The sequence below is a fragment of the Oryctolagus cuniculus genome, chromosome 3 (assembly GCF_964237555.1).
Source record: "Oryctolagus cuniculus chromosome 3, mOryCun1.1, whole genome shotgun sequence".
Classification (NCBI taxonomy): domain Eukaryota; kingdom Metazoa; phylum Chordata; class Mammalia; order Lagomorpha; family Leporidae; genus Oryctolagus; species Oryctolagus cuniculus.
This window is the reverse complement of record NC_091434.1, coordinates 8,590,495-8,610,244: the sequence shown is the minus strand read 5'-3', so window position 1 is coordinate 8,610,244 and position 19,750 is coordinate 8,590,495. Positions and strand designations below refer to the sequence as shown.

The 19,750-nt window shown below is 54.3% G+C and overlaps 1 protein-coding gene and 1 long non-coding RNA gene across 2 annotated transcripts in view; one reads left to right on the top strand and one right to left on the bottom strand.

The window, feature by feature from the left end:
* Positions 1-1,016: 1,016 nt before the first annotated feature.
* On the bottom strand, positions 1,017-7,105 carry LOC108176894 (uncharacterized). The gene is made up of 3 exons (XR_011387558.1): positions 6,946-7,105; positions 3,543-4,042; positions 1,017-2,092 (listed from the first exon to the last, which is right to left on the bottom strand). It is a non-coding gene; the product is annotated as an uncharacterized lncRNA (long non-coding RNA).
* Positions 7,106-18,948: 11,843 nt separating this feature from the next.
* SP100 (SP100 nuclear antigen) overlaps positions 18,949-19,750 on the top strand; it is a 99,209-nt gene continuing 98,407 nt past the window's right edge. Inside the window, exon 1 of the mRNA XM_008259295.4 lies at positions 18,949-19,092. Coding sequence (XP_008257517.2) covers positions 19,061-19,092 — 32 coding nt within the window. The 5' untranslated portion in view covers positions 18,949-19,060. The remainder of the gene's footprint in view (positions 19,093-19,750) is intronic.

Below are 19,750 nucleotides of genomic sequence, written 5' to 3'. Positions count from 1 at the left end.
ATGAAGGAAACTCTCCAGGACGTAGGCAAGAAGCACAAGAGACAAGAAAGAGGTTCTAAAGACGATTTTACCGTTGTTGAAGTCTAGAAGAGGAGCAAGAGGAAGATGGTTTCTCATTCAGACACCTTGGTTTTGAGCTGGCAGTGGAACATCCAGGTAGAAATATTTGGGAGGAAGTTGGAAAGGCCAGACTCACAAAATAGAAACAGGTTCACCATACACTTGGAACTTTCCTCTTTCAGAAAGGGTTTCTACTCCATCTCCCAGAATATATCACAGGCGAAAGGGGGTTATTATATAACTTTCTGCAAAGCCGCATCACATGCCTTATTCTCCATGCACCACATCTTATCTTATGGCCTTTCAATTCAGTAACTGTAATTCAGCCTCCATCTCCCCAGTGCCCCACTTTTTTTCAGTTTGCACCTTCAGGGTTGCTACTTTACATGCAACACTATACGTAGGTCCTTGAACATTCAGCCATTTGCTATGGAGATGACCAGATCTTAGGATTATGCTTCGGCAATAGATGCAGGTGCTTTAAGGGGGCCAAAGTTGGAAAAGCAATGCTTATGGAACACATAAACACATGCATAACAAGGTGAAGGATCATCTTCCACTCAAACCCACATGTAGAGAAGTAGTTTTCCTACTATCTAACTGTAATGAAACCTGAAGGAGCAAAAGCTCGCTCACAGTCATTCAGATGACCCTGGACAATAGACAGTGTATCCTGGGGCGTGTATGAAATCGTACCATTTCAAGACACAGGCAACAAAAAGCACATTCCTTTCTGGTCCTTCACATCCAGGAGAGTGTACACAGCACCCAGAATTCTTTCAGAGAGGGAACAGTCACCCCTCAGGAGCACAGCGCTTCTGGGGAGGAAGACGGTGTTGCGTCTCACGAGAGGGGCTGACTTGGGAAAATTTCTACTTCGATACCGCCTTTGGCTCCTCCAGAGGGCCTGTGAAAGGCAACAAACAAACAGGTTAAGCGAGGTGTAGATTCAGGACAGGTGTTGGTTTTTAAAAGATTGAATGTGAATGAGAATCTGAGGCAGAGGAGGCGGTGGGGGGGGGGGGGGAAGTGCCACCTGTATACAGGACAGCTGGAAATGTCCAGCCAAGACTTTCACAGACTTCTCAGACAGGCAGTGCCTCACTGGCCCCTGGGTGGCCCGCTCCCCTGAGAATCTGAGGTCCTGGCTGTTAAATTACCAGATGGTCCTGATGACTAGACCTCTCATGCACAAGGCACATTTCATCCACTAGGTTTTCCTAAGGGAACCTATTGTTCGACCTTTTCATGGAGTGTGTTGAAGACCAGACTCTTTCCCAAGGTGTCGAGAGTGATTCAGTCCCCGTTACCCATATGGGCTGGCAATCTCCAGCCAACAGAACCTACCCTTGTTTACGGGTGCAGCAGTAAGCTGCAGTGGCCCTTACAGTCAGTCTCCCCACGGGCCAGAACAGAAGCTCCCCGAAGCGGCAGATCTCCGTGGGTCTGTGCGTCTCATGCTTTCAGAGCCACGTGGCTTCTAGAAACTTCCCTGTCAGCACCACATGGCAGCTTCCTGGCTCACAACAAGGACCACGGAGACGTCTGGTGCCAGCTGTGTAACCTGATGTTCTCACCCAGAACAGTCCCTGCTTGTGTGCTAATATTTGCTGAAGAGACTCCCGTAATCTTTCCCTACACGGAATAATAGCCATGTTTCCACTCACCCAACACGTAATTATCCAACGTGTGATAAATCAGTGGACACGGGGGAAGACTGGGACAGGATCTCTGGCCTCACAGATAACTTCAACTTCACTGTAAGCGTGGGAGAATAACGAATGAGGAAGGCAGGTGGGAGATGCTGGGTCCATCAAGGCGGCAGAGACAGGGCCTCTTATCAGGTGACTGATGACCGATCTTGGGTCAGGCTTGTCCAGGGCCTCTGACTGCTCCAGGCTAGAGATAAAAGCTGAGGCTGCCTGCATCCCAGGGAAGGCTGCCAATCCTGCTACTGGATATCCAGCGTCAGTGTCAGTCCATCTGCTGAGTCAGCTCTGAAAAGTCAGCCAGCCTGGCATCTCCCTGGGATCTGGGTAGAGAGGAGAGGAGGAAGACATTCAGGGCGAGGAGTGGCAGCACTGGGACTTCAGACACATTTTATCCTCAGGGCTGTGTCCCTGGGACAGCTGCCAGGGGAGCTGGCGATCTCTGGGACATGTGCATGGCTTCCGGGACTCCAGCAGCTGTGACTGCTGGGGGCTGTGCGTCCTCCGCCCAATTCTCACCGAAGCTCTCTGGGTGGGATGACACAACGGGGCAGCCAGATGGAAGGAAGAGGCCTGAGGGCCCGTTGATGTCATGGGCAAGTAGAGTTTCTCCAACTCATTCTGTGGCACCCAGGGCCGGCCTCCCTGCAGTGTTTCACAAAGGCCCACTTTGGCCTGAGAGCCGGGAATGGAGTGTGCATTGTGCTCTTCCTGGAGCCCCCATGGCCAGTCTGAGCTGGTTTGGATGGAAGCCATCAGAACTTAGCAAATCTCAGTTTGTATGTAAACTACGTGGTCTATGCTCGATAATGTGCAAGCCATTCTGACCCCACAGGCCTCGTCCATTCTGTTTGTCATGTGACTGCCTGCTTTGGGGTCTGCCCAAAGGTCACGGATGGTCTATGTCCTTCCACTCTGCACAAGCTAAATCAGACTTTGATTCCTTGCTTTGGCATGAATTGCACACCTTAGGGTCACTTTTTGTACAACTGCAGGGGGCAGCGCCCACGGAATCTCATGCAGTAACACCAACACATTGAATTAGTCCATTTGTTATTACTGTAACGAACTACCTGAGCCTGGGGAACTTGATAAAGGATACAAACTTAGCACACAGCTCAGCAGGTTCAAGGGCACGGTGCGGGCATGAGTTCTGATGAGGGCCTGGGGTGAATGACATCACAGTGGTGGCAGAGAAGAAATCACATTGCCAGAAAGGAAGCCAAAGAGCTGGTCAATTTATTGTTTTCTGACACCCTCTTGTGAGAGCTAACTCGGGGTCCCAGGGAAACTACTTAATCCCTCCTTCCAAGGGCATGGCCCCGTATGGGTCAGGTGTTTCATTACTTGAAGTACCGGAGAGAAGCTCTAAGGGAAAGGAAAGCTTATTTTGCTTGACGGTTTGGAGGTCCCAGTTCAGGATCAGGCAGCCCCACTCTCTGGCATATGGGGGAAGCTGGCAGTGGTGGAGTGGGTGCACAGGGACCATCACATGCTGAGTCAGCAAGCAGAGTGGAGGGACTAGGCTGAACTTGGCCCAAAATAACCACACCTCTCATAAGAAACACCCCCTGAGGGCACGCCCCCACTGTCCCAAGCACCTCCCAGCAGACTCACCTCCCAGACACTCCAGTTAGATCAAGTCTGCACCCTTAGTCCATCAACCCTTAGCATTAAGAAGGCAGGGTTTAAAGATAGCATTAGTTTAGGGGAGCCAAGTCCCAGCCAATCTGTAACACCCCCAATGACCTAAGGACCATCCCCTAGGCTCACCTCTTAAAGGACCCGCCAGCTGTCCACTGTCACATGGAGGATCGGGCCTCCAACATATGAACCTCTTGAGGACACACTCCCTCCATATCCACTCCATACCATTCATGACACCCAATACAGGCGGGAGAGTCAGGTAGTTTGAGGCTACCTCCAAAGCCATTCTGCAGCAAGAGTGAGATCTTATCCATGCTGGCTTTGATCCTTGTCCAGCTGAGAGAGTCTTCACCAGTCAAGCAGCCCTGGAGCCTGGGGTATGTGTGGCTGGTTTGGGATGGCCGCAGACACAGAATTCAGGGCCCGCAGCCAAGAGTCTGTGGATAGGAAATTTTCCAGCAAAGGTATCTGCCCCCTGTTAATCTTTCTCAGGAGAGACTCGAAGACCAATAACAACACTGACACAGAATATCCCTGTGTTCAAACAACCAGGCTCTGCTCCGGCGAACTTGAACTTCAGCCATACACTGGAATCACTTGATGGTCTTCGAGAACTATTATTCCATCTGAAGAGGAAATAGCAATCTAATCAGCCTAGACAACGGCTTTAAAAGTCCTCAGATGCTTCTGATGCACAGATTTACGTATTCTTAAAAAATACCAACACCTGCACCCCAGGTGAGACTAGCCCTGGCCTGGGGCTGGGACCGCCGTATTTTCTACACCCTCCCCTAGATGATCCTAACGCGAAGGTAGACTAAGAACCAAAGCCAGAGGCTCAATTGCAAGAATCGTAAGCATCTGTTGCCTCTGATGTGTGCTCGTTCTCCTGGGAGAGGGGTCATCCCTTTCTTGAGAACGGTGATGCCACCTGGGTCTCTGCACCAAGGAGAAGAGCCACGGCTCGCTGGCCCTGGGTCAGAGCAATCGCAGTCTCCAGCTGGCTGGTGGGAAACGGACAGCTGCTCTTCAAGGACCAGCCAAAGTCGCACGTTGGTCCCTGGCTAAACAGTGGGTTTAGTTAGGAGACCTCGTCCGCAGGAGCACAGCAGGGCGGCAAGCCTGTGGACAGGCCACTCTGGGCCCTCCCGAGTTCACCAGATGTCCGGGCACCACACACTTCTGAACTGCAATTGAGTCATCACCCCACTTGGCCTCACCCGACACAGGGCTGCGTCACAGCCCAGCTCTCCATCATGGGAGCTCGGGTGGGTGCACACCACACACAGTGGTATGCACTGGGCTCTGCACTTGCTCTATGGATTCTGCTGCTTTGGCACAAATAGGAGTTGCCTCCCAACTCTCGGACGCAAATCCTGAGAAATTCCAACCTCCACAAAGAAAATTAAAACTGGCTACCAGCCCCGTATATTGGAACAGGTGAGAACTCACCAGTGGATCTGGGGAGCCCTTCCCACCCTTTACATAGAACAAGGCACCAGCTCTTTGATGGACCCAGAAAAAGAGGATTAAGCTCCAGTCTTCAATGCTGCTTGGCCAACCAGAGATGGCGCTTCCACACCTGACAGTAACGCCTAATTTGCTGAGTCCTGGGTGATATTCCCACTGGCTCTGTCCTCCCTGCACCCCCGCCCCGGTCATCTGTACATGGTCTTTCTACTGCATGCACAGTGCCAGGGCCCCTGGCTGTCCAGGCGCAGAACCCACAGTCCAGGAACTCCTCCCCGGGACTTTTCTCAGTTCACACGGAGTTTATGGCCGAGAACGCGGGATGCAGGGATGCTGCAGGCGCTCAGTCCATCACATTTCATTCTCAACGTCGTCTTTCCACAAGCCAAGTTTGTCACTGCCACACAGACAAAAGGATTTCACACTTCAAGACTTCGTTTCACCTGTACGATCATACAGTTCTTAAGGTTTGTATAAAATCGCCATTTGGTTTGTTGGTAGTCCTCGTGTGTGAGAATCTCTGGTTTCACAGGGAGAGCATTCCGGGTCTGACCCAGGCAGGTCACGGGTCCTGTTCTGAACTCTCCGTAGCCTCCCCGGGAGAAGCAAGCTTGCGTCCTCGCAGGTTCACGCAGAGGCCGTGTGTTCTAGATTCCTGCAGCGGTGGCCTTGCAGGGTCTCGGGGCCGGTGATGTGGTCCTCGCTTTGCCTGCTACCTGGGAGATGCAGACGAGTGTGCCGGGTAGAGGCTGCTGCCCTGCTGCAGTGCTGGTCCCAGAGCTTCCTTGAGGACTGACACACCCGCCTGGGGGCACTGAGAGGTGAGGTTGCAGGCCCCTGTGCCCTGTGTGCTCCCGGGCAGGTTCCTCCTGCGTCTCCATGGCGGAGGAACAGGGTCCTTCAGTCCCAGGATCCAGCTGTACGGCCCAGGGAGCTGGCAGAGGAGCTGAGTGTCCTTTGTGCTACCAGAACGACCTCTTTGGGGACGCTGGGCCAGAGCCAGGGCCCTTTCTCTACTGCTGTTGTCCTTTCCTCAAAGATTTGCAGCGGGCATGCCTGTCCAAGCGGGTAGTGGGCGGGAAATGCAGCGGCTTACCTCCCGTGCTTCTTCGGGAAAGACGGGAAGGATGCCTGACTCCCATATCTCACCGTGGTCTCACTGGGCTGATGGGGGCCCGAAGTCCTCAGAGGTTAAAGCCCAGTTTTTGACACTTAGACCTAGCAAGCAGGATCCCTTGTGCCCCCAGGACAGGGTAGCAAGGCCCCTGCTTGGTGACCTCGCTTTCCTTGGACTGCCTGCTGGCTGCTACCACGTCTGGGAGTGGCTCCATTGGCTCAAGACCCCATGTGGGGGTTTCAGATACTCTGGGTGGTGTCTCTCCCCCACCCCCTGCCCAGCCCATCAGGAAGGAGGGCAGTGGCACCACAGGACTGGGGGCTGTTTCCAGGGGCCTTGTGCTCCGCCCACCTCATATCCAACCTCTCAGGACTCTGGGCGGCTGCACTTTGTGCAAGACGGAGGAGTCCTTGGAAGTCGTTGGGATTCTGAGCTCCCAGAGAGCTGGACGTGGCCTGGGGAGCAGTTGCTGAGTTGGAGGTGAATCCCAAGCCTTCTCCTTTCTCCTCTCACGTGAGCAGCACCAACAGGCTCAGGGTCAGGGGCGTGAACCCCCCCCCCCAAAGGGAGTGCTTCCAAGCCTCACTTCAATCACACTGATGTAACACCAAAGCTTGTTGCAGAAAAAATAACTCTGCCAATACACATCCAGACCCAAGATCCACACATATCCTGGGAAAGTTCCAGAAGACGGTGTGTGCGAGTCAGGCCTTCTGTCTGGGCGTGCGTGTGAGCTCCTTCTCTCCAAGCTGCTTTGCAGTTCTAGCCTCTTTCTTTTGCAGAAAAGTGAGCTCCTCACATTTCACATGCGATGTGAGGGTCTATTGCTGTTGCCAGAGCTCCTGGTTTGCAGCGATTCCATGTTATTACTGTGCACACAACTACAGCAAACCGCGAGTACAGGCTGCCAGGATGCTACGTGACCCAGAAACGGGCACTTACCTGCTAATCCCATCCCAGCCCCAGGCTTCAGAAATCCTGAACTCCAGATTCCTTTACCTGGAATGGACCATGGAGTTAACACGACCACCGAAGAGGAGCAGAAGTGGCAGGGAGGAAGAGGTTCTGTGCTTACCCCAGGCAGTGCCCTGTTGGAATTATTGCAGAGAAGAGATGACCTTTCACCCATTGAAGTAACAGGCCAAATCCAGTAAGTACTAGTTCCCAAATGTGATTTCCCAACTCTTTCCACACTTCTGTCCAGTTCTAAGAAATCGTGCTGGGGGATACGGAAGTTGGTCTGAGCCAACTTTTCAACTTGGCTGGCGTAACTTAGAATGTTTAAGAATCCCGATCTTTCTCAAGTGCAAGGTGTCTGATAACACTAGCCATGCGTGGCATCATTTTTCTCTTTTATCATTTTTTTTCTTCCTGTGAAATGGATTTGACCAAATAGGACTTTGACTGAAGGCTGAATTTGAGAAGGGTTTCAAGGAAGCTCTTGCTATCCAGAAAACAGGTGAGACCAGCTGGCCGGTAAGGTAGGCACTGTTGATATTCCAGCACAATCTCACTTTCTGGCCAGGCTTTCTCATCCCCAGCTGCAGTGCACATTGGCTGCTAGAGATTGAAGGGCCCCGGGGATGGCTGCCTGCTCCAACGGTTCTGCTCTAGGGTTGGGAAATCCGTCCACCAGGGAGCTATGTTCCTGGGGGCACTCAGAGATGTGAACCTAACAAGGTGATAGGGGACACACTGCTGGGAGCACCAGTACCCTTGAGAGGCTCATGTGGCTGTCGTCTGTAGGCTGGAATAATGGGAGAGATAGATGTCTTACAGGACTGGGTTCCTTAGTAGAGATGAAAATAACAGGAACTTAGAGTAACAGAGGCCAGGGGTAGCATTTAGCTGTCAGAGCTGGAAAAAGGAATTTCTGTAATGGGCAGCAAAGTTAGAAATACAGCCAGGCGGACCTGACCCATCGGTGTGTATGGAGATAACAGGACATGATGTTCCTACAGGCACAACAGATGGACAGCCAGAAAGGCTACTGCTTCATATAGATCATCAAAAAGAAATAAAAAATAGATGGGCAGAAGGCTGAGGTCGGTCCCCTTGGTTTCCTAACCTGAGCCAGTTCTCAGCGGGGCCGAGTCCACGTAAGGAAAGCAGGGCAGGTTCTCACAAGGGAGGACCCTACATGATTCCCTTGGTTCCTCACCCAAGGCACTCATGGTCGTTTGTGCAAATAATCGCATGCTGGGGAGAGGGGACTCACCGCTCTTTCAAGGCTGTTGAACACCACGTCGGACCTTCCACTAACACCTGGGGACCCCAGGCACCATCGTGGCCCCTGCTGGCACGGAGTGTACGGAGGCCAGGAAGTGCCCATCTCACAGAGGGCCCATGGATCCACAGAGCCAGCCAGCCACTGCTTCCTCTGTTTCTGAGCACGGAGCAGGTCAGGCCTCGCTCTAATTTGAATTGGTTCATTAACCTGTGAAGTAGCCACAGCTGTCTTGGGAAAAGCCAGGGAAAAGGCTCTGAAATGAAGTTTCTCCTGGTGAAAGTAGTCAGCCAAAGCCATGTCCTAGCTCTGGGGAATGACCGAGATTAGTGCCAGCTGCAAAGACTTGGAAGAGGCCATGGAATTCAGGAAACCCAGCTGTCTGGCCCCTGCCAAAGCTGGGTGGGTCGTGGCCACCACATGAGTGCTAGAAACTTAACCAAGAAGTAGAACTTATTACAGTTATTGCACCAGATGTGTAGCTTTATCAGAGCGGTAAGAATAGCCTCTGGTAGGTGGTGTGCACCTGTTACTATGGAAAATGTACTTTTAGAACACCCAGCAGTAGGATGAGAGGCAGTTCACAATCATAAGGACCGGAAAAGAGTACACGTTTATGGCTTTGCTCCAGGGCAAGGTGAATTCTCCCACTCCGTCACATATGGCCTGGCTGGACACTCGGAGTACGTTACATGGGTCCAATTTACGGATGACAACGTGTTCCTTGGCCCTTGTGAGCAAGGAGTGTTGAGGATTCTGTATGCCTCCTCAGTCACGGGCACTCCAGATGGTGGGGGACAAACCTACAAAGATTCACAGCTGTGCCGTTTTCAGGGGTCGGTGAGTTGGAGCGGGTCAGGACGTCCCCTCCACAGTCCCAAGCCATTGCCCCTTGCACTGCCTGCCACTAAGAAGCACAAGGCTTGGCAGGCCTCTCCTGGGGAGGAGAATAATCCTGGTCGACAATGTGATGCAAATGATTCTTGGCTTTGAAACGTGTGCGTTTGAGGGGAGGCAGGGGCGTGCGCCTTCTCAAATAAAATGTGCTAATCAATGCTTTTCTTGTAATAAAATACAGTGGATGTTGTTTGGTGTCAGAAAATATAGCTATCATCAATATCATAGCTTTCATTTTTCATCAGATCTCAGTTGCCCTTGGCTCTTTTTAGCTATTTTTTTTGGGTCGTGAGTGTAGCCGGCTGGTATGAGGGGCAGCACAGGCCAATCTGTAAGAGAACAACTGTGATGTTAGCCCAGCAGAAGGGAAACCCAGCGCTTGCGCTTGTGGGTTGTGGGTCCCTGGAGAAAAGACATATGATTCCCATGCTCTGGTTCCTCCTGTAAAACGGAGATAGAAGTAGATTATCATGAGGATCCATGAGTTAATAGTAGAAAGTATCTAGCCCAATCTAAATAACAAGTAAATAAATAATAAGCAGAACATGACACAAAAATCCACGTATACATCAAGGCTACAGACAGACCCATTTTCTACATCCAAAGGATGAAATGCAGAGCGGCTCACAGAGAGGAAGGCTGGGGTGCAGAGCTGGAAAACAGCCCAGGAACCGAGCAGTAATCAGAGCAGGTGCCGGAGCAGCTCCGCCCTCCTGCGGAGGAAGTTAATGAAGGCTTGCCCGGTGCCACAATCCATCCCAGGACAGTCCGGCTGGCCTGGATTGCTTAAGAGCCAGCGTCATGATCAACAGTCCCTCCACTCCGGCTGCCAAGGGGGCTGTGTCCACCCAAAGGAACAGGCTGTCATGATGAAAGGGGGATGGAGGGGTGGACCACTGCTCTCTGACAGAGGGCTGGACGACTCCAGGGCAGTCTCAGGGGCTGCAGGCCCCAGGGGAAGCTGCTGGGATCCTTGGATCCACTGCAGCAGGAGGGTTTATCCCCTCTGCCCCGTGCTGGAGGGGCAGAGGCTGAGTGGGTCATCATCACAGAAGGAAAGATGCCCCGCCCCCTACCACTGGGCAGCCAAGGGCCTGTCAATCACGTCAGCTAGTTCACCTGCGATCAGTGTATCCCTGGGCACTCAGAGGACCTGGCACTGGCACTGTCATTGTGCTGAGCTGTGAGGTCAAGGGCTCTTGGTCTACCTACCTCCATCCCCAATGTTGCATCTGCAAACCAGAGCGTGGAGCGTTCCAGAAAGTGGTGACTTTTCCACTGAAACTCTTGTCTTACATCTTTGCTCGCGTCTTGCCCAGAACTGCTGGACAGGCAGGTAGGACCATGCTCTGTCCCCTGCTCAGCCTCCTTCCCCAAGGGTTCATCTACAGCTGCCTGAGTCTGAGTGGGGAGGAGGCTGCTGGACGCCACCCTTGGTTCCCAGGGTGCTCCAGTTCTGTGCACCAGGTGGGGAGACATCCTTGTGAGAATTTACGGGACCCAAGAATCTGAGCCCAGGAACTGAACCTGGCTGGTCTATACTTCCTGTTAGGCCGAACTCTCAGCTATTCCCCGTTAGGCACCATTTTTTTCTCCAGTTAGGGAAGCCACGGCAGGACCCAGTTCCCTGGGACAGCGGCAGCTGCTTCAACACATCCCTAAAACAATCCCATACTTGAGACCATCATTCCATCTCCTTTCAACAAAGCAAAGAGAAAAAAAAATACACTCCTCGGGCTTCTCAGAAACAGCTGGCTCATCTCCCCTGCCCCCAGATGGTCCCTGTTAACTCCAACTGAGATTTAGAACAATCTATGCCTCATCCCCAGGTATATGAGTGGCTCCGTTATTTTGTTTACTAAGTCCACTCTGGTGCACACGAAAGGCCACTTAGCACCAGGTGGGTTCATCTCAGGGCCTCCGGGTCGATCAGTTCTGGCTGTGAGGTGGGCAGGGCCCAATGGCAGCTGAGGAGCGAGTGCCAAGCGCAACAGCTTCCTGTCTCCAGGAGGAAGTTCCTTCCAGCCCGCCCTCTGGCTGAGCACAGCTTGGAACTGGGCCTGAGGCCTCACAGAGTGGACGGAGGCAAGTGGCCTTCCACTGAAACTCTTGTCTTACATCTTTGCTCGCGTCTTGCCCAGAACTGCTGGACAGGCAGGTGGGACCACGCTCTGTCCCCTGCTCAGCCTCCTTCTCTGAGGGTTCGTCTACAGCTGCCTGAGTCTGAGAGGGGAGGAGGATGCTGGACGCCACCTCGGGTCCCAGGAGTGCATGTCTTAGCCATGTAATGATGTGCTCACGGCTTCTGGCGCTCTCTGGTGTCTGCGACCACTGTGGGTATCCGAGAACGGGACTGAGCCGGTGGCAGGCGCACCCTGCACACCAATGGAAGTATCTGCTTTTAGAAGTTTTTGCAAAGTATTGTGTCACTGCATGTGGCCTAGAGCGCTGTACGGGAACTGGTTATTTTCCTTTGTGATTATTCAGGAAATACGACATATAGCCTCTGGTTCCTGCATTATATGATTGTCTGAATGATAAGTGGTCAATCCAAGCCCCACCTGCCCAACCACCCCAGTGGGAAAGGAACCAATTTTTTTTTTTTTTTGAAGATTTACTTATTTATTTGAAAGAGTTACACAGAGAAGGAGAGGCAGAGAGAGAGGTCTTCCATCTGCTGGTTCTCTCCCCAATTGCCCGCAACAGCCAGAGGTGCGCTAATCCAAAGCCAGGAGGTTCTTGGTCTCCCAAAAGTGCAGGGCAGAGGCCCAAGTGTGGGTGCAGGGGCCCAAGGACTGGGCCATCTTCCACGGCTTTCCCAGGCCATAGCAGGGAGCTGGATCAGAAGTGGAGCAGCCGAGACTCAAACCGGTGCCCATATGGGATGCGGGCACTGCAGGCAGCAGCTTTACCTGCTACGCCACAGCACTGACCCAGGAACCAATTTTCAACACTTGTTCTTGCAGCCACAGCTCAAGGATTCCATTACCATCATCGTTCCCAGCCTGGAACCCAAACTCTTGGACACACGTGAGCCCTTCACTTACCATGGCCCCACGCCCTAAGGCACTGAAGGCCACCCGGAATTATTCACGGGAAAGGGGTCACAGCCGTGGACAGAAGCCCGGAAAGAGCAAAGGGTCTGCATTCTCTCCTGAGGGGATGGTGTCGCCTACCAGACGGAGTCCATCGGCCATTCCTAACTTCCTAGTAGCTGCAGATATGCGGTCTCGGGAAGTTGCTCTTTGTGCCCGAGGAAATGCACCAATATCCAGTGAGACGGTGCGGGCTTTTCAACTTCAGTGTTCGTTACTTTGAGAACCAGAACAACAATGACCAGAAAATCATTGCACCTGGAGCCCCTAGAGCCCACCTGTTCCACCTGTCAGTTTTACAGCCCACCTGCACCTGCTGAGCCTCATCACAAGGTGAGTTTGCAGCCCACCTGTGTCTGATGCACCTCATCACAAGGTGAGACACAGGATGTCCAGCAAAGCCTGGTGGAACCCTGGGGTCACCATGATGGATTCCCCAGGCCACTGTATAACCTGACCAGACCCAGGTAGTTCCCCTGTGCCAGGGCCCAGTTAGCTGGCAGCCTGCAGTATGGGTACAGCAGTGGTAACTGTGAGATATAAGGGTGCCTGGCAGGGGACTGCACAGTGCTGTCACATTAGCTTCAGAGAGCCTGGGGGTGCGTTAGACTTTATTTTGGAAATTTCCAAAAGGCTAAGGCTATGACAGTTGGTAAAAGACTCCCTTCCCCCATCCTCTGAGCGGGGTTTTCTCAGCACTGAGCCCGGGGCCCTGAAGAGTCCAAGATGTCTTGGCTCAGCTCCCACCCATCACGATTTCCAGCAAGACATGGGTAAGATGATTGAGACATGGGTACCCCATGGGTAAGGCAGGTTCCACCCTTCCCTGCACATCTGTAGGTAGTGGTCAGCAGGTGTGCGTCAGCTTGTGCTAGAAACACCCTAGGAATGCCAGGTCCTCTGGGCAGAGGCAGGTGCACTACTCCCCTTCCCATGGCTGACCCTCTTCATGGCAACCCATTTTCTGTCCTCATGAACCTTCACTTTCTATCCCCACCATGTCTTTATTCTGCTCAGCAACGGGGAAGGCCTTGCCACAGCCCCTCCGCTTGACAGAAGCACCACTAACAAACCAGAAGCAGCTGCCCACCAGGTTCCTTCCACGTGCTGGGTGGAGGCCGTCTGGATGGGCCTCCAGGTGCTTGCCTTCCCCAGCACCCATGCAATCCCAAGATCCTGGTCGCCATGATCAGTAACAGACACACGGAGGGATTTGCAGAAATGTTAGGAGGGGGAACTCCATAAAAGACTTTGTTGTCCCTTCAAGCCATTGTGGGCATCAGCTGGCCCCTTCCCAGCCACGCTGCTTCCTCTCTCCTTTTGAGGAGGGCACTCGGAGGCTAGCTGGGAGAGGCCAGGTGAAGCATAACTCAGAAGAAACATTCCTCCCTCTCTCTGAGGGCAGGCCACACCGCAGGTCGTTCTGCCCTGTGGGGCAAGTCCAGTGTGCAGCTGGCTGGTGCTAGGTGCCCCTCATGACGGCAGGTGCCAGTGGGAATTCACTCATGAACGTAAGCGGCACCAGGGCTTCCCAGTGTTACTGTCAGCTGTGTTGAGGTTTCGTTCTTTCTCAGCCAAGCAGTCGGAACTCGAAGTCAGTGAACAGTCAGGTGAAGCCTAAACTCCCGAGTTCAGGGGACAGTCACTCAAACCCCAACAACCAGCCCTGATGCCTGAGGTTGTCGGCATGCAACGCACAACGTCTCTCAAGTCCAGAATCTCTGATGAAAAGTCCATAGCGCACCACCCGTTTTTGCAGCCTGTTTACTAATTGCAAATTATTTAAATTACTCACCAGTGAGTTAAGTCCCTGAGCCAGGGAGGGTCCCTGTGGGAACCCTGTGGGGCCTTGGAGGGGAGGGAGCAGGGAGGTGGACGGAGCAGGGCCCGCCTGGGGCTCCAGGACAGAAGGACGCTCTCTGGGTTGGGAGGGGCCAGAGCCACTGTGCTTCGCTCAACTGGAACCCAGGATTCGCGGTCTAGACCACAAACCCATTTATGCTCTTGAACTTCCTCGTATTAAAATTATCTCAGAAATGTACCCCTAAATCGGCCTACCTTTATTTAGGGGAAAAATTGTGCTTCTGTTACAAATTTTGAGGTGCCTGATGAATTGTCATCTTGAAAAGGATTTTGGGTGCCTGTTGACATCCATAAACAGAACCTAGTTCTAAGAAGACGGTAATGCCAAGAGTGTCCACTAGAGGGGAGTGTGGACCTGGCTGCTGGGGATGGGCTCAACACCCCCACCCCACTTCCCCCAACGCCCACCCCTGGCTGCTCCAAGGCTCCCCCCCCCCCCGCCCCGCCCCTTGCTGAGTGCCCAGGATCCGACTGGCTGGTCCTGGGAAGAGGCATGAAGTGCTGTGTCTGACCCGCGGGGAGTCTGGGGCTGACCACCCGTAGCCAGGGCAGAGGGGCCGTCTGTGCTTGTTCAGGGAGGACGCGACAGGAAGAGCTGTGGGTGATGATGCAGCCTGGGGGTGGGGATGGGGAATGTGGCCCCGGCCAGCCCCTTCCCCCACTGCTTCATGGGTGCATGGGACTTCTGTGGGGGTGCTTCCCACCGATGGCCCCAGACCTTCAGAAGGGGGCCATGTCCCCTGGGGCTCTGCCTCTTTCCGACTCCCCACCAAGAATCACATTTCCACGCCCAGCCATCCGTCTGCCCCTTATAGGCCCCACAGCCTCCAGTGCCCAAAGCCCCATGCTCTTGTACACCAACCACTGAGCTTCTGCTAAGCAGAGGCCTGGGGGAGACAGGAAGATCTGGGCTCTTCTGAACGCTGCAGTATTGTCACCTGAGTCCTGGAAAAATGGGAGGAGCTGTGACTGCCCCCCACCTCTTTGCCCATTTGGGGCGCAGGCAGCTGAGACCCCACAGAGAGGGGTCTCATCCATCCCCATGTGCCTGAACACTTCCAGGGTGTCAGAGTCCCTTTCCCACCCCCACACAATATCCCTTTCTCCTATTTGAGTTCCAGACCAACTCAGACATAAGCAAAATGCACAGATGGGGATTGAAACGCTAGCTTTATTCCTCCTCACAGCTGGACTTGGGACACTGTTTAAGGCAGGTGGCAGTGAAGACATCACTGGGCTGGTGTTGTGTCGTATCAGGTAAAGCCGCAGTCTGTGATGCCGGCATCCTGTATGGGTGCCGGTTCGTGTCCCAGTTGCTCCACCTCTGATCCAGCTCCCTGCTGATGGCCTGGGAAAGCAGCCGAAGATGACTCAAGCGCTTGGGCCCCTGCGCCCACACATGGGAGACCCAGGAGAAGCTCCTGGCTTCTGCCTGGCCCATTCCTGGTCACTATGGCCATTTAGGGAGTAAACCAGCAGATGGAAGATCGATTATCTCTCTCCCTCTCTCTCCCTCTCCCCCTCCCTCTCCCTCTCTCCCTCCCTCTCCCCTCTGTCTCTCTGTCTGTGTATCTCCCTCTCTATATAGAATTCTTTCACATAAATAAATAGACATCCCTAAAAGTATTCCCCAGAATTGGTTTGATCCACATAGCTGCAGGCTGCTCCAACAACCACAGCCCACCCCACCCCCATACCAGTCCCTGTCGCCATGCACTTGAGCTTGGAGGATCCCTGGTCTCTGCAGACGATGACTCCAGGGAGACTCAACAAGGAGCAGACCTTGCCCATCAGGGCCCCCGGTCGGAGAAGTCTCCCCCAGAAGAACGGAGAGGGCGGGGAAACCAGGCGCGCGGCTCTGATTGACGTGTGTAGCTCTGTGGCTCTGCCACGTGCACAGGAGTGTGGCCAGGTTCTCTGTCCATAGGCCCCAGTGGCTACCGCTGCTGCAGCTGCCTCTGGACTCTCCGGCCCCAGACGCTGGATCCAGCTCCCATCCCCACAGGGGCTGAGTCGCGGAATCACTTCTTTTCCTGAAGTCTGATCTGAAGCTGCTGTTGCGGAGGCTTCCAAGGCCTGCCACCTCTTGTCAGGTGCCCTGCCTGTGGCCTCCCAGGCTGCACTAGCTAGAGATAGTGCCCATTGGACTGCTCCCTGCAGCCATGGAAAATGCCCCAGGTGTTGCGTCCTTTCTTTCACATCGCCCACTTCTTTACCTGGGCCTGTTCCTTTCCCTCCCCCAGGGGGGTCTGACCATTTCTGGGTCAGTGACTGCCTAGCCCGCTGAGAGTCCCAGAACCTTCGTCAGCCGTCCCTACTCCTGCAGAATTGGTGCACACCTAACTTGTCGCTCCCCGTCTTCGTGGAGGAATGACACAGGACCCTGCGCTGTTCTTTTGTCTGCTCAGCCCTCCCCGGGTTTGCTGCTGGTTCTTCCCGGGTTGGCTACCGTCCCTTCCACCTCCGTGGAAGGGCGGTTCCCCCTGCCACATTCCCCACTTCCGCGGGGGAGCGGCACACCGCCGGCCGGCTCTCTCGGGGGCTGCACAGATGTTCCTTCAGATAGATGTTCCCCTTAGATGTTCCTGATGCATGCCGTCTCTCTCCTCCTTTATAGTCCTCTTCCACCAATCCCAACTCGGCTGCCCACACGCCGAGTACGCTGCTCTCCTCCAATCAGGAGCAGCTCCTGCAGCTTGTCAAGTTGGTGAGAGGCAGCTGGGTAGAAGCTGTTGTCTCCTCTCCCAGCGCCATATTGTGGGAGAGCAGATGCATAGAATAAGTCTTTTTTTTTTTTTTTTTTTTTTTTTTTGACAGGCAGAGTGGACAGTGAGAGAGAGAGACAGAGAGAGAAAGGTCTTCCTTTGCCGTTGGTTCACCCTCCAATGGCCGCCGCTGCAGCCGGCGCACCGCGCTGATCCTGGCAGGAGCCAGGAGCCAGGTGCTTTTTCCTGGTCTCCCATGGGGTGCAGGGCCCAAGCACCTGGGCCATCCTCCACTGCACTCCCTGGCCATAGCAGAGAGCTGGCCTGGAAGAGGGGCAACCGGGACAGAATCCGGCGCCCCAACCGGGACTAGAACCCGGTGTGCCGGCGCCGCAAGGCGGAGGATTAGCCTATTGAGCCACGGCGCCGGCCTAGAATAAGTCTTAATTCCAGTAACTTAGTCTAGTCCGAGTTGCTCCCCACATAACTTTCTGGAACACATGAAAATCCACCCCTGTGGGTTTCCCTGCCCTGTCTGCAGCCCACTGGCCTCTAATTCCATGTGCTGAGCTTAGCAGACCCAGGGAAAGGCAAGAATGCTTACATCGGTGCCAGCGCACTGGTGGCAGAGGGAGGAGCCGGGGGCACCAGGGCAGGCTGGTATTGTCTGCACCAGGCTTTGCACCACCATGCTCCATGGAGGCCAGGAGCAGAGGATACCTGTACTCAGTAGACACTCCGCTTACCATAGAGGCAGAGAGAGAGAGAGAGAGAGAGAGAGAGGATGTGCATGAGACAGACCCATGTGTGGGCAGCACCTGTAGGCATAGAGGTCCTGCACATTGGGAAAGTGGGAAAGATGTCCTCACCAGTGTCCTCCACTATGTCCCAACCAGGCTGACCTTTTTTTTTTTTTAAAAGATTTATTTATTTATTTATTTGAAAGAAAGAAAGAGAGAAGTCTTCCATCCTCTCGTTCACTCCCCAAATGGCTGCAATGGCCAGAGTTGCGCAGATCCAAAGCCAGGAGCCAGGAGCTTCTTCCAGGTCTCCCAGGCTGGTGCAGGAGCCCAAGCACTTGGGCCATCCTCCACTGCTTTCCCAGGCACATTAGCAGAGAGCTGGATTAGAAGTGGAGCAGCTGAGATTTGAACCAGCGCCTATATGGGATGCTGGCACTGCAGGCGGCAGCTTTACCAGCTACACCACAGTGCCAGCCCCCAGGCTGATCTTGCTCCCCTGGGGAAAAGAAGAGCAAAAGTGGAGAGACAGGAGGATCCCCCTCACCCCGGATTTTCAAGGGTAACGGGGCAGGTGCCCTTTCTGACAGCAGGAAGTAGTCAGGTTCTGTGGTTGGAACCATTGCTCTAGTGCACTGGCCGCCTGCCCCGGCTCCCCTTGGGCTCTGGATTCCACTCGCCCCTCCCTGTCGCTGCCTTCCGTTCCGCCTGGACTTCTGCTCCGCAGCTGTGTGTTACGGCTCCATTCTCACCTGCTCCTGGCTCCCCTCCCTCACCTGGGATTGGATGCCCAGGGCATCCAGGAAGTCTTTGGAAGGATGAATCAGCCTTGGCCCAGGGGCAGGGCGGGGATGGGGGGGACTCTGCACTCTGGTCTCGGCTCCCCCCTCTCCAGGGGTCTCTTCATCACCCCCTGGCTGTTGAAAAGTACCCCACAGTCCCAGGTACCCAAACTGTTAGCCATGGCCGTCTTGGGGCTCTCTTCCAGGAACATGGGGGAGCCCCTCCCTAGCACACAGCACCCAGCACGTGCGCTGTCCTGGCATGCACATCAGGACCCGGCCCTTGTGGGTCTGGAGAAGGGGTTTCTGGCTTTCCCTGTACCCACCCCACCCCAGCCGTGTGAGCCCCTCCCCTCTCTGTGTCAACTGTGCCCCCTCTAAGAAGGCTGAAGCAACTGAGGACAATTTGGGTTCAGGGAGTGTTGTCAATTGCTCTGTTTGCACACACAGGAGTGGGCTCCCTGGAGCTGACCCTGCTGGTCCTGGGGTGCCCCTGGACTGTGCTCCAGGCCCTGACTGCCGCATTCCAGGGAAGCTGACAGCCCCTTGCAGAGAGCTGGAGGGGGGGGGGGCGTGTCCACAGCCTCCTGAAACTGAAGAACAATACTTTCACTTCTCTTTTCACCATCTGGGCGGAGCCTGCCCCTGCTTGGGTCCGTCCCCCCCAGACTTCCTGCTCAGGCAGGGCACTGGCTGGGAGCCTGGAGGGATCAGAGGCTGCGCTCCGGGCAGGGGCAGGGGCAGGGGGATGGCCGGCCGTGGCAGCGATCTTTCCACCAGGTGAGTTCTTACTGCCCTTGCTGGAACCGCCTCTCTGTCCAGGGGGCAGCCTCAGTGGCTGTGGTCTCGGGCCCGAGAACTGGGGAATGTGGAGTGATAATAAGCCAAGGGTGCTTCAGAGGAAATGGGCCTTTGGCAGGTTGCAGGACGTCCAGGGCCCCGGGACTTTCTAGTTCTGTAGCTCCTAGTAGCTCCTACTTCCTGCTGGCCGGCGGCCCGGCGGCACTGGCCCCCCACCCCCACCCCTCCCCACCCCCCCCACCCCCCCCAGCAGTCCCCGCAGCAGGGGTCCCACAGGTCGTGCCGCCCAGGAAGTTGAGCAAGTACAAGCCCCAGAGGAAGCGCTTGGCCTGTGTTCAAACCCTGGGGAACAGCCCAGGTCTGAGCTTGGAGGAGAAAAGCCAGGCCCGCGGGCACCACGGGCAGCTGCCGGCAGAGAGCTTCAATTTTCGCTTCTAATTTTCCGTTTCTGGATGAGTGACACCTCTGGCGAGAAATGTCCCAGAAATCCTATCCTTTTCCCAGTAGTGGCTTCAGAAATGACATTGCATAATATTTTTGATGTCTTACGTTTTCAATAGAAAGAAACGCATTCTACATTTTTGCTCATAAAATTCCCAACAATGCAGAAGCAGATAGAAAAAAAATCCCCTTCCTC